The sequence below is a fragment of the Carlito syrichta genome, unplaced genomic scaffold, assembly GCF_000164805.1.
Source record: "Carlito syrichta isolate Samal-C Ts95f unplaced genomic scaffold, Tarsius_syrichta-2.0.1 Scaffold301856, whole genome shotgun sequence".
Taxonomy (NCBI): domain Eukaryota; kingdom Metazoa; phylum Chordata; class Mammalia; order Primates; family Tarsiidae; genus Carlito; species Carlito syrichta.
The window spans coordinates 317,053-331,764 of NW_007245952.1; the positions used below are offsets into that span (position 1 = coordinate 317,053).

A 14,712-nucleotide genomic window follows, 5' to 3' on the forward strand; every position below is an offset into this window, starting at 1 on the left:
CCAGGCGGGTCTCAAACCCGCGGGCTCAGGCAATCCACTCACCTCAGTCTCCCAAAGCGCTGGGATTACAGGCTGAGCCACTGAGCCCGGCCACATTCAATTTTTTAAACAAACATATACGTGTACTGCTTCTGCACATCAAAAGAAACTTTAAAGACAGAAGAAACCAGCTGGGTGGTGGTTCACTCCTATAATCTCAGCATTTTGAGAAGCCGAGGGGGGAGATTCGCTTGAGGCCAGGAATTGAGGCTGTCTGGGTAACATAGTGAGACCCCCATCTCTACCAAAATTTAATTTTTTTTCCTGAGTCAGAGTCTCACTCTGTCACCCAGGCTGGAGTGTAGTGGCATGCTCACGGCCACTGCAGCCTCAACCTGCTGGGCTCAAGCAATCCTTCTGCCTCAGCCTTCCAAGTAACTGGAACTACAGGTGCATGCCACCACACCCAGCTAATTTTTTTATTTATTGTAGAGATGAGGTCTTGCCACGTTGTCCAGGCTGGTCTTGAATCCCTGGGTTCAGGCAATCCTCTTGCCTCCCAGTGTGCTGGGATTATAGGCATGAGTCACTATGCCTGGCAATAATTTTTTTAATTTGAAGAAGAAACCACTTTCTTTTCCACTTTGGCTGTCTATGGATGACATGATTAACAGGTATTCTTTCCTTTTGTTTTCAGGAGTCTCCAACCCCCGGGCCATGGACCGGTATTGGTCTGTGGTCTGTTAGGAACCAGGCAGCACAGCAGGAGGCCAGAGGCAAGCAAGTGAGTAAAGCTTCATCTGTATTTACAGTCACTCCCCATCGCTCACATTACCGCCTGAGCTCCACCTCCTGTCAGATTAGCAGTGGCATTAGATTCTCACAGAAGCACAAACCCTATTGTCAACTATGCATGCCAGGGACCTAGGTTGCACACTCTTTATGAGAATCAAATGCCTGGTGATATGAGGTGAAGCTAGCAGTGACGCTAGCACTGGGGAGTGGCTGCAAATACAGATTAACATAAGAGGTGAGGTTTGACTGTACATTCCCCACCACCACAATCTATGGCAAAATTGCTTCTACAATACCAGTCCCTTTTGCCAAAAATGTTGAGGACCACTGCTTTGTTTGTTAATATTATTCTCAATAAGGCTTTTCCCTAACTGTCTTGTTTAAAATTACCATCCCCTACCCCCTGCACTCACCATTCCCTGACCTTTTATCCTAGTCTGCTTCTTTCTTCTTTTCATGTCAGTTATCCTTTTCCAATATGTTATTTATTTCCTAATTAAGTTGATTTTTACTTTCTGCCCTTCCACACCACCCCCGCTCCCAGAACAGAAGCAGGACAGGGTGCTTGTCTGGTTCACTGACACACCTCAAGCTTCCAGTACAGTTTGCCAGGTGCACAGTAAGCGCCCAACATGTACTAGCTAAATACATGTGCAATCCAAATTCTGAAAAAATGTTCCCCTTTTGTGTTTCTGAAGGGGAAGAGAATGTACTGTGCCCCCAGAGGCCCCAGCTGGTGGGGTTTAAGGAGAAGTCAACCTTATGGGTGGGAGCGCCAGTGCCTGCTCCTTGATTTGCTCCCCTTCCTGAGAAGGTCACGACAAGGAGAAACATGGGTGAAAGGCAGACATGCAGAGAGGGCAGGGATACCTCAAAGAGCCCAGATCTCACTATGTTGAGGCCAGTCTGGGCAACATAGTGAGACCCCATCTCTACCAAAATTAAAATATTTTTTTCTGAGTCAGCGTCTCACTCTGTCGCCCAGGCTGGAGTGTAGTGGCATGTTCACGGCCACGCAGCCTCAACTTGCTAGGCTCAAGCAATCCTTCTGCCTCAGCCTTCCAAGTAGCGAAACTACAGGTACATGTGACCACACCCAGCCAATTTTTTTATTTATCGTAGAGACGACGTCTTGCCATATTGTCCAGGCTGGTCTTGAACCCCGGGGCTCAGGCAATCCTCTCAAAGAAGCTTCACAATGTCAGAAAGCTGAGAGCAGAAACTAAAGCTCGGAGAACTCAAGAACATCCAATTCTTGTGACCCCAAAGCCATGTCCTTCAGCTCTGCCCGGAGGGACAACACAAGCCCCACCTTCCTAGCCCAGAACAGCTGCCAAACTGTCATGGCTGCTGGAAACCTGAACAGAGACCTTGGGAGCGAAAGCTGGGTGCTGATATCAGGGCGCGACCAGGAAAGACTGTGCTCCTGGCCGACCCCTCAATCGATCAGCTGAGCCACTAGGGACTGTTATCTGGGTAGAGTTCCTCAGCATTGGACCCCCAGAGCAGAGCTCTGCTACACTCTACCAGGGGCCTCTCCCAACACTGTTCTGTGACATAGAAACAGCCCCTGAGCTACTCTGGTAGGGCTCCTCCCTTCCCAGGGACTGGCATCTGACGCCCTCAGGCAGTGCCAGTCAGGCCCAGGGTGCCACCCTGCCTGCCCCCATCTGCAATGGACCCCCCAGTCTTGTCATTTTCTCTTCTACACATTTCCCATGCGCCTCACCCTTCCCCCACTGCCAGCCCCTGCTCTAAGCATTTATCATCCTCCTTTTGGACAACCTCTAAACTTTCTAACCAGGACATCCATCTGAAAATGAAACATCATTTTTATCATGAAAAATGAAAGGCTAGAGTGAGCCTTTCACTTTTTAAAACTCTTTTTTTTTTTTGAGTGGAGTCTCACTCCTTCGCCCAGGCTGAAATGCAGTGGCATACATGCTCACAGCCACTGCAGCCTCGACCTGCTGGGCTCCAGCAATCCTTCTGCCTCAGCCTCCCAAGTAGCCGAAACTACAGGCACGCACTACCATGCCTGGCTAATTTTTTATTTTATTATAGAGACGAGGTCTCGCCAAATTTCCCGGACAGATCTTGAACCCATGGCTCAGGCAATCCACTCGCCTTGGCCTCCCAAAATGTTGGGATTACAGGCTGAGCCACCGAGTCCAGCCTAAACTCTTTTCTAAATGGAAGTATGATAGACACATAAAAAGGCGAATGCATCACACACCGACAGCTCGATGATCACAATGGGACACACTAAGTCACCTCTATCCAGGTCAAACAGTAGAAGAAGATGAACAGCTCCAGATGCACCCATGCCCCCAATACCTCCCTCCTGCCTGGAAGTAGCCAAAAAAGCCATTGAGTCTTGTAAATGGTGACTGTTGTCATGTCACTGGGTTCCACCACTGTCCAAGTCCTGACTCTATGGCCTCATCTTCTAGCTCCTCAGGCCCCGGGCACACAGGCCTTGAAGTTCCTTCAGCCCACGGGCTCTCTCCCATCACAGAGCCTGCCTACTAGTAGGTCCCAGAACCAGGAAAGCTCTCTCCTCAGCTGCCCTCACCGTCTGGATAACCCCAATTCCTCCTTTGTGCCTCAGCTCGAATGTCACCACCTCAGGGAAGCCTTCCTGGATTTCCCCCACTACTCTCTTCTGAGCACCCCGAACCTCTCCTTCACAGCACTTTTCACTGCTGCAGCATGTATCCCAGAGTCTCTCTTTGTCAGCAGAAGGAGCACCTCAGGAGACAAAGCAGGCATCTGCTTTTTTGGGTACCACTTGGCGTAGAGTAGAGGCTCATACACAGTAGAAAGAGCAGAAGAGTCTACCTAGTGTCGCCCACCACTTCTCCAGGAGGGTCCGTGGCCCCAGCTAGGAGATGACAGAGCTGCGATCTGGCGGGCAGACTAGAGAAGTGAGTGGCCCAGGGCAGGGCGTCATCTCACTCAGCTGGAAAAAGCTTAGGTTCAGGTCCCGCCTCCTCCATTCACAAACCGTGGGATGTTGGCTGAGTCCTTTCCACCCTGTGAGACCCGGCAGCCTTATTTCTTGGAAGGCTCTGAGGACAGAGACAGTTGGTCTGACCTCAGCCCTGCAGCCTCCCCGCGGCCACTGCCTCCCACTGCCAGCTCTTAGAGAAAGCCCTGTCTGGGCCTGGGCCCCAGGAGAAGCTGTGCTTGGAGCTGTGTTTGTGGCCCCTGCACCCGGGACTCCTGCCGGCAGCCTCAGGGGAGCAGGGCAGCTTGGAGCCTCCGTGGCTTCCCCGACAGCTGGATCTCAGTGTCCCCCCTGACCTAGTGCTTAGTGCCTCAGGGTGACAAGGGGTGAGGCTGACTTCCAGCATGGTTTTCAGGAATTACAGTCTGGAGGACTGCTCCCAACATGCTCTCTCCCTCCCTCTGGGTCTCTCTACCCCCTGCCATGACTCGGTTGCTTTCTCCCCTCTTCCTGCACTTCTCTGTATGGACTGAACCATGCACCCCTCATTTGAAAAAATGCATATGCTGAAGCCCTAATCCCAAGTATATCAGAATGTGACTGTATTTCGAGATAAGGTCTTTAAGGGGGTGACTGAGTTAAAATGAGCATAAGTGATCCAATGTAGTTTCCTTATAAGAAGAGAGACACACACACACACACACACACACACACACACACACACACAGACACTGAGGATGCAGGAGCACAGATGAAAGGCCACGTGAAGACACAGCAGGAGGGCAGCCATCTGCAAGCCAAGGAGAGAGGCTTCCAAAGAAACAACCCCGCCAGCGCCTTGACCTTGGACTTCCAGCCTCCAGAGTTGTGAGAAAACAAGTGTGTCTTTGAAGCTGTCTTTAGGATCAGAAGCAGCCCGGGCCCCAAAGAGCCTGCTGGACCATGCCCAAGAAAAGCTGTATAACTTGAGGGGCCATGGCCAAACCCATGGGGCAGTTCTGGAAGGCACCACAACGTGCTGGGTGAAGAGGCCACTGGGTGGGGCAGTGGGGTGCTCTGCTTCCATGAGCACCAGCCGGGGGGGTTCGACCCTACCCCCAACCTCCCAAAGGCTTCTGGTCCGCGGATGCAAAGGTGTCAGGGAACATTCTTCAGTAAGATTTTCCAACCAGTGGAAGGTAACAAGGGGTACGTACGATTTGGTGGGGTATGTACAATATGAGAGAAGCACAGAGGCACCACAGGGGGTCAGAGAAGGCTTCCTGAGAGAAGCAGCATCTGAGAGCAGATCTGAGGATGAACGGGAGCCAGCCATGAAGTGGACAAAGGAGCATGTGAGGGGAAAGAACAGTATTTGTATGGACTTTGAGGGTAGAAGGGTATGGGGAATTGAAAGAAGTTAATTTGGGGTGGAAGAGGGGTATGGCTTGTCATGAAATAGGACATAACCAGGGCCGGGCATGGTGACTCACGCCTGTAATCTTACTTTGGGAGGTGGAGGCAGGAGTTTGAGATCAGCCTGTGCAACATAGCAAGATCTCACACATACATACATACACACACACACACACACACACAGGCCAGCCAGGGAGGAAATGCCATGGAACTTTCCAGGGAGTCTAGTTCCCATGCTCATAGCCCCAAGCCACTGTGTATCCTCCATCACTAGAATGCAGAAAAGGTAGTCAGCTCATGACCCGGCAAGTTCCATCTCCCCCACCTCCGATAATACCCACTACAGGTGGCTTTAAAAGCGATGCTCCCAGCCCAGGGTTGCAGGGAATCCACTTACCTGGGCGAGGATGCAATTTGGTGTGGGGGGAACTGGCCGGCTTGGGGGAGGCCTCCTGGACGACTCCTTTTTCTCTACTTGAGACTTGGGCCCTGAGGAGTTCCTGGCAGCCCTGTCCAGGTGTGCGACCAATGGCGCCGGGAGGGATGCGCCGTGCAGATAGTCTGGAGGGGGCCGGGGAGGAGGCTGGGAGGGTTTCCGTAGGGCTTCCGGGGTGCTGATCACCTGTGCGCACAAGACAAGGAAAACCTGAGACAAGGAGTTCTCAATGCACTTAAAAACTCAGGGGTGGAGTGATCTTTCACAGAAACAAAGAACTGAGTATCACGTGTTCTCTCGCTCATAAGCAGACCTTGAACAATGATCGCAATACTATAAGAAAAGGATTGGCAGTAGCAGGAAACTGCTGGGAGGGGGGCAGGGAAGCAGGACTGGCAGTAGCGGGAGTCTACCTGAGGAAGGAGGGACACACCTCATCAGCAAGGGTACCTGCATAATTAACATTTGTATACGTAACCCTATATTGCACCCAATGCAATTTTTGTTAAAAAATGTTTTTGTTAAAAAAACAAAACAAAACAAAACAAAACACAACCTCAGGGGTACCCTGTGTGTCTCACTGAGAGGACCACTGCCCCAAGAGGAGAACAGACACACTGACCTATTAAACCCTCTAGGTCCCAGAGGTCAGAGGCAAGTTTAAAGTCACTAGGGAAGTCAGAACCAATTGACACATCTCTCAAGCCAACAAAATGGCCTATATTACCAATTCCATAGGCCCACAGAGGCCCTTAGGACAAGTCAGCCTGGCCCTGAGGGGTAAAGGAAAGTAGTCAAGTCTAACAACGCAAAGTGCTTACCTTTCGCTTGCCCTGAGGCGTCTGCAGCTTGAAAGTTGGGTTGGCATGCCCAGTTCCGCTATTCTGAGACACTCTAAAGGGACAACTAGAAACAAGGAATTGGGGAGCAGGAGGAAGGGGGTTTGCTCAGCAAGCGTTGGTGACTGAGTTCCCTTTGACCCAAGCATAGCCAGCAAGCAACTCAATCTTGCCAAGACTGCTCCAGAGAGGAAGTGGGATTGCTCTTCTCAAATCCTGTCTTCCTAAGTAGGGAGACCTATGTGTGGCCAGTGGAAAATCTCAAGGAAAGAGATTTGGCCCTAGATAAGACAGTTTTATCAGCACCTTCTCTCTACCCTTATAAGACCTTTCCCCTCTAAGGAGACACAAGGGTGTCACCAGCCATCAACCAATCCCCATGAGAAAGACCTGGAATTTAAAAGCCCCTCCAGAACAAGTGTAACTTCACAGGGGACTCAGAGAGTACACATTTTCAATATTCAAAGGAATAAATCACTTTTTAAAAAAAGCTAGTCTTTGTCTTGAGTTGCTGTCTGGCCACCCCTGTGACTGACTCGAGCTAGTTACCTCTCTGTTGCCTCAGTTTCCTGCCTTTAAAATGGGGGACAGATTAATTAGATAAAGGATGGCAAGTACAGTTTATTTTATATTCCAACCTGAATTGTTTGGGGGTATTCCACTGAGAAGGACTCAGAGTAATGACCAGGTTCAGTAGAGAGTACTTTTAGTAAGATCAACTAGTAATGTCTGCCATGGTCACAGCATCACAGCAGGAAGAAAGCAGTATGTACCAGGCATTCATCTTCCCCAAATTAGCCCTCATCACTACCAACACTTCCACTAGTTACTGCTTATGAGGACCTTTATGATCCACAAGTGGCCCCCGAGTCCTGCATGAGACCTCATCATACCTGAAATGCTGCCTCAACTTGGAAGGAAGGGCTGATGGTTTGAGTTGGCCCAGTTTGCTGTTCTGTCTGCAGCAGTAGCACACCAGCATGAGGCCCGCCAGCATGAAGAGGGCTGCCAGCACTCCAGCTACCACAGGACCCACACCTTACAGAACAAAAACCCAGTGGGAGATTTAGAAATGTCTGGGTAACAGCTGGGAATGTCAGAATGTATATTCCTGTATTTTCTTCAGACATTTGATTTACTTTGGCGTTACTTGTTTTAACTTACAAATTATAATTTAAAAAAATACACGTTATGTACCACTGGACAACCACTAATGTCAGCTTAAAGAGTCAGGCCGACTTGCTTTGTGCAAAGCTTCTAACATAAAGCTTCTGCAGCTACTGCTGCTTAATTGGGAAGGGTCTCTTTCGAGGCTAGCAGGTTGAGCTCTGTTCTCACTTGCCACTAGTTTTAGGCTGCATTATAATTTTCCTGAACACAAATACTGAGAGACTCAGACTGAATTCTGAACTGGTATCCAGAATCCATAATTTCACCTTTGGTTTCATCAAAATGCCTCAGTGTTCTCGTGAACTGTAAATTCAAATGTACAAAATATATTTACATCAGTGAAATACTACTCTTAACTGTTTTATATATTGAGGATTCTTCCGTGAATTTTTTTTTAAGTACTTTGCTACTATTTTTTCTTTTTTTTTTTTAAGTTTGGAAACCACAGAGCTGGAATCCCTGAGAGTTCAACTACCAAAAAACTTTTCTGAGTGTCTAACCTGTGTCCATTGGAGGAAATCTAAACCACCAGAGTGTGCCCCAGGTTACCCCAAAGAGGATGGGAACATTCAGCGACCGAGTCTCTCTAAACCTCTCACTCTAGGAAGCAGGCCCCCCTCCTCAGGAGAAAGGACGGGAGGACAGAAACTGAGCCACACCCCCATACCTGTTGCTCCTCCCACTTGGCCTTTCTTTGACTTGGGTCCTTCATCTACAAAATCATGACGACAAGGCTGAGTTGATGCGGATGCCCTGCACCGAGCCACCTGCTCCCACAGTATCCACCCTTCCCGTGAGGCAGGCCCTGGCCAGAGTAGGCGAGCACTCACCCTCGGGAGGCATGGGCCCACTGTCGATGCTGCCCCCGTGGCCTGGCGTGTTACAGAAGGGCGGTGCCCAGCCCTGGAAGCAGTGGCAGTTCTGATTGTTGTTGCAGACCTGGGCGGGGGAGGAGGACGGCAGAGGCGTCAGCACCTCGGAGAGCGCCGGCACTTACAGAGCCTGCCCAATGACTCCCCCTTGTCCCCATGACAGAGGAGCCAGAAGCCCCACGCACCCCGTGGCCGTGACACTTCTTTCCGCAGCCTTCAGTTTCAAAGAAGGAGGTGTTTCTGCATTGCCCCTCGAAGCAGATCTGTAGAAGGCAGAGCCATCAATTACAGGAGGAACTCCAGACAGGAACCAGGAGAGGGGTTTGCACTTAGGCCATGTGAGGACCCAAAAAGGCAGCCCAAACCGGTTACTTATTACGGTAAAAAATAGAAAACAATCTAAAAAGCCAAGGGCAGGTAAGCAGCTACTAAATTCTGCTATCACTTTGGTGATTAGAGAGAAAACACATTACATACAAGGGGGACTCAAAAGCTCTGGAATTATCTTTTAGAGGGCAGGCCCTTGTAGTACACTCAGAATTTGTTCCTCCGATTCAAACAGTCAACCAAAGTTTTTATCTGGAAATTCTGAATTTGTGTCACGATTTGCGGAAGAAACATCCTGAGTTGTGATAAACAGGTGACTGGTTTTTCCACCATGACAATGCACCTGCCCACACCAAACTGAGTATTCAGCAGTTTTTGAACAAAAATGCCAAGCCCTCAGTGACATTTTTTTTTGCTTCCCTGAATGAAAAAAATCTTCAAAGGGTAACGTTTTGTTGATATGGAAGAGGTGAAACAAAAAATGACAGAAGCACTAAAAGGCATCCAAACTGATGAGTTAAAAAACCTCTGAGCAGTGGAAAAAGCATCCCGATAGGTGTATTGCATTAAACGGAGAGTACTTTGAAGGTGACTTAAGTTTAAACATGTAAGAATAAAGACACGATTTTTTATAAATAAATTCTGGGGTTTGGGGGATCCTGTTGTATTACTATTATGTTGATTGCATGTTAATTGCTTCACTGTCTACTCATATGTACTAATTTTAATATTATACTTAATGATGGTGACAGCAGCCTACTCTGTGCCAGGTACTATACCAAGTGCTTCATATATTTTTAATAATTTCATTATCACACATAAATCTATGAGGTGGTGATATTATTTTCTTCAGGTTTCCCTGACTCTTGGCCCATTTTAAATTCATAATAATTAATGATGAGGATGAAAATGGCAATAGCAAGCCCATTTAAGTGCTTTACAGGAGTTATTCCTTTGAGGCTAACAATTTTTTTTTTTTTTGAGTTGGAGTCTCACTCTGTCACCCAGTCTGGAGTGCAGCGGCCGCTCCCAGTCACCGCAACCTCGACCTGCTGGGCTCCGGCGATCCTTCCGCCTCAGCCTTCCAAGTAGCTGGAACTACAGGCGCATGCTACCACGCCCGGCTGATTTTTTATTTATCGTAGAGATGAGGTCTCGCCAAATTGCCCAGGCGCGTCTCAAACCCGCAGGCTCAGCCAATCTACTGACCTCAGCCTCCCAAAGGCATGGGATTACAGGCTGAGCCACCGAGTCCGGCTGAGGCTAACAATTCTATATGGTGGGTGCTTCATAAAGGAAGTTACAGAGACACAGAGGCCGGGAGGCTGGGATTGGAGCATGGATACCTTCTCTCTAGAGCCTGCACTTGAAAGCAATCTCTCCTGTCTGCCACTGGCCCCCGAATGAGGTTGGAGGAAGACTCACGTGGTTGTAGCCGCACTTGGTCCCGGTCATCACCAGGCCTGGGTCCAGCATGTCACCCTCTTCCTCAGGACCTCGGTAGACGTGGGTGCCCCGGCACCGGATCTGCCTCCCGTTCATGATAATAGTGGTGTCAATGGGCACCGCGTTAGACTCCAGGGGCCGGGCCTCGGAGCTCTGACACTGGATTTTCCCACACTTCGCATCTCTGGGCACAAGGGAGAGGGAGGGAAGGGGCTGGGATCAGAGGCAGGGGAAGAGCTGGGGTACCGGAGAGCTTGTCTTTCTGGACCAAGGTAGCAGGCTTGGGTGGGGTAGGGCAAAGCTCCAGGGCAACAAGAATGCTTTAGGGACCCATCAGGAGCAATTCCACATGGACTCAGACCAAGGGAAGGGAACAGGCCCTTTGCCCCCGAGCAGATCTGGACCAGAGAACTGGCCAGTGAGGTCCTTACTTCAAGGACAAGTGCCTGACCTGAACAATCTGTCCCCTTCTGCTTCTCATACTGCCATGCACCCAGGACTTTCAGTCACAAGCCCACAGTCATCTTCAGCTCCCCATTCTCCCTCCCTCTGAGGTTCAAGTAATTCTCAAACCATATCTTTCCTCCTATGTATCTGCCCCAGTGTACACGGCCATCCCCCTTACCTTGACTGTAGGAAACTAACTTCCCTGCCTCAGGTTTGCCCCACGAGCCTGCTTTCTGCACTGCTCTCAAGCCCAAGTCCAAGCTCCCCTTACCATGCAAGCTTTTTAATGATCTGATCCTTGCTGAGCTGTCCAGGCTTGTTTTTCAGCAGCCCCCTCTCTACTGCACCCCAACATAATACTTGATCTGTGTCAAACTGTTATCAGTTCTTCCAACTTCCAGTTTTTCTCCACCCACCTCTCTGCCCAGAATACCTTCCCAGATGCCAGCAGCACTCCTCACCCTACTCAACTAGACAACAGCCCCAGATCTTAATTGTCTTTGGGAAACGACTCTGACCCACTATATTTAGCTGGATGGCTCTCTCCACATGCTCATAATTGCACTGTCCTGTCAATTAAAAGTTCCATGCACAGGATACTGTGTATGGTAAACCCTCAATAGACAATGGGTAAGTGTATGGGTGGATGAGTAGACAAGTGGATGATGGATGGGTGAGTAGATGGATGAGTGGGTGGATGAATGAATGAATGGTAGACAGATGAATAGACGGGTGGGTGGCTGGTTGGAATGAACGAGTGAGTGAGCGAGTGTGAAGGAAGATGGGCTATTCAGATGAGGGCCTAATTAGCATTTTGCAGAAATGACCCAAGAGAGCTGATTCCCTGTCTTACTATAGAACGGTCCTCAAAGGAAGCCTGATCAGCCTGCTAGAAATCACTGACACACCCCCCTCCCTCTGACATCCGTTGTACTGTCAAACAATGGGCTGAGACTAGACAACTGACTTTAGTTGATGTTTTTAAAGGTTCAGCTCTGGGGCCTGTCACACCGCTGAGCTGTGCAGAAGTGAGGAGGTCGGAGCCTGCCCCGTGGTCATCACCTCATGTTGCACTTCTTGTGTTGCCCATTCATGTCCTTTCCACAGTTTCCAAAGGTGTCTCCCGCCACATTCACCTTCTCGAAGCAGAGATCAGGGGCAGGCCGGGCTCCTGGGTGGGCAAGAAACAACACTTATCAGCACACTTGCCTGTCCGAAGCCCCCAAGGGCAAAGCTACCCTTGGTAAAATCATGCAGCTAAGAGTGTCTTCTGGGAGGGAATACTCAGTCTCTTCTGTATGCACCCCATCAGGTTACTCCACCCCCATACTCTCATCAAGACCTAATCATAGAAAAACGTTTTATATCAGCTCCTTCTACCTTATTGAGGAGTTACATCGCAGGTGCGGTGGCTGCATGCTAAGCCTGCTCTCTAATGAAGAAGCCCTGTCCCACTTCAGGCTGGAGTGCAGTGGCACGCTCATGGCCACCACAGCCTTGACCTGAGGAACCTTCCAAGTAGCTGGAACCACAGGTGTATGCCACCATGTCTGGCTAATTTTTTTTTTTAATTGTAAAGCTGAGGTCTTTCCAAACTCCCCGGGCTGGTCTCGAATGCTTGGGCACACATTTTAAACATATAAGCATGTCTTTGCAATTTTTTCTTGTAGCCATCCAACTCTCCAGTTCTTACTTCCCTATATCCTGGAGAAACAGCACTTATTACTTATCAATAGTGTATTTTCTAGAGATAATTATATCTCTATCTTCTGTATCTTCTAGATATAATTCCATGTGTATATTCCAGAGGTCATCTATCTAATAAAAAATGGAAGCATTTTTTTTAAGAGACAGGATCTCATTCTGTCACTGAGGCTGGAGCGTAGTGGTGAGATCATAGCTCTTTGCAGTCTTGAACTCCTGGGCTCAAGTGGTCCTCCCGCCTCAGCCTCCTGAGTAGCCGGGGCTATAGATGTGCACCATCACACCTGGCTTGGAAGCATATTCTATTCACTGTTCTACACCTTGCATTCTTCATTTAATGTATCATGGGAGATTGTTTGATCCAGTAGATACAGAGCTGCTTCTTTATTTAGTCACAGTGTTGCATTGTGTGGATGTACCAGAATTAATTTAATTGGTCCCTGCTGCAGGACATATAGGTGGTTACTGCTATAACTAACAGTAAATAACTACCTGTGATAAATATCTTTGTAAATATATCTTCATGTACATGTGCAAGGACAAATGTCAGCTGCACTTATAAGTAATGGAACTGATGGTCCAATAATTGTATTTAAAATTTGGACATTTCCAATTTGCTTTCCATACCTTCCATAACACTGTATTATTGTTGTTGTTATTATTATATAGTATTAACTTTCAGTCTTTGCAAACTGATACATGAAAGTCCCACTGCATAGGAGCTATAATTTGCTTTCCTTAATATGACTGAGGTTAAACATCTTTTCACAGTTTAAGGGCCAATTGCGTTTGCTTTTCTGTCTCCATCCCTGCTCCTTTTCCTTTTGGCTTATTCTTACCCATTTGCCTACTCTGAGAATTAAAAGCATGAAGGGACTGGGAAGAGCTCTGCCCACTGGCTCTCCCTGAACATCTACCCTGAGTCAAGGAAGGAAAAAGAAGGATCTGGAGATGCTGCTTTGAAGTCAACATCCTTAGCTACCCCACAGGCCAGCGAGGATGCTGGCTGGGAGTGGTGGGGCGGTGAGGTCGTGCCCCCCAGGAGAGCCTTACCAGGCCCCCACAGCTGCTGGCACTGCTCCTGGTAGGTGAGGCACATGCCGTTGTAGCAGTAAGCTTGACCACCCTCGCAGGGGGTGCCGTCCATCTGGTAGAAGTTGGTGGGGCAGTGGGGAGACTTGCCCGTGCAGAACTCTGGGAGGTCGCACTGCCGGGTCTGCTCGCGGCAGAGGGTGCCAGGAGCCAGCAGCTGAGCAGAGGGACGAGAAGGAAAACAGTCAATCTCCTCCCTGCCCTCAACCCTGTCGGCCAAGGGCTCATAGCATCCCTCGTGTGGAACAGAATTTGCCATGACCTTGATTATTTTATTTACTAATTTTTTTTGAGTTGGAGTCTCACTCTGTCACCCAGGCTGGAATGCAGTGGCACGCTCACGGCCACCACAGTGTCAACCTACTGGGCCCAGGCAATCCTTCCACTTCAGCCTTCCAAGTAGCTGGAACCACAGGTATGTGCCACCACGCCTGGTTAATTAATTAATTAATTATTGTAGAGATGAGGTCTCATCAAGTTGCCCAGGCTGGTCTTGAACCCTTGGGCTCAGGCAATTCTCTCGCCTACGCCTCCCAAAGTGCTGGGTTTACAAGCGTGAGCCACTGCACCCAGCTTATATGACCATGATTTCACAGCACTTTTTATATAGCCTCCTTAGCTCAAACTGTCATTACCCTCCTCATCTGAATAGTGACTTAGAGTTTTCACAAATGCTGACTCGCTTCCTCTTCACAGTGGTCTTAAGAAGTAGGTAAGAAATAACATTCATGCAACAGCTTACAGCTTACTGTGTACTTTAGTAACAGCAGCTACCTGCATGCAGCTCCCACTTACGTGCCCAGTACAAATATGACTTCATGAGTTTTCATGACAGTCCTAAGTCATAGAATTATCCCTGTTTTACAGATGATGAAACCTGAGGCTAAAGACATCAGATGATGTGTCTAAAGTTTCATAAATGGCAGAGTCAGGCCCACTAATATATGCATACAAATACACACACACACATACACACACACACAACTAGCACTCACATAACATCTTTGAATTGACAAAACACTTTATCAATAACATGCTCCCATTCTGGAGCCAGGCACTGGGCTGAATGTGTTACCCACACTTATGTTGTGTGAAACTCACAAGATCCATGAGAGTGATACTGCTACTTGCCCCACTCTGCAGATCACATAACCTGATCAACAGTACACCTGGGGCAAATGGTAAAAACTGAGTTTTCACTTGAGTCTTACAGCCTCCCTGGGTGGTCAGTGTTACTAAAACTCCTCCCATTGTAAAGAT

General features: G+C 48.7%; 1 protein-coding gene across 1 annotated transcript in view; it reads right to left on the bottom strand.

Moving 5' to 3' along the window:
- ADAM19 (ADAM metallopeptidase domain 19) overlaps positions 1-14,712 on the bottom strand; it is a 92,481-nt gene that overhangs the window by 2,340 nt on the left and 75,429 nt on the right. Inside the window, exons 12-19 of the mRNA XM_021711084.1 lie at positions 13,414-13,609; positions 11,719-11,827; positions 10,189-10,393; positions 8,622-8,699; positions 8,395-8,503; positions 7,288-7,432; positions 6,377-6,461; positions 5,517-5,741 (exon numbers count right to left, since the gene is read on the bottom strand). Coding sequence (XP_021566759.1) covers positions 5,517-5,741; positions 6,377-6,461; positions 7,288-7,432; positions 8,395-8,503; positions 8,622-8,699; positions 10,189-10,393; positions 11,719-11,827; positions 13,414-13,609 — 1,152 coding nt within the window. The remainder of the gene's footprint in view (positions 1-5,516; positions 5,742-6,376; positions 6,462-7,287; positions 7,433-8,394; positions 8,504-8,621; positions 8,700-10,188; positions 10,394-11,718; positions 11,828-13,413; positions 13,610-14,712) is intronic.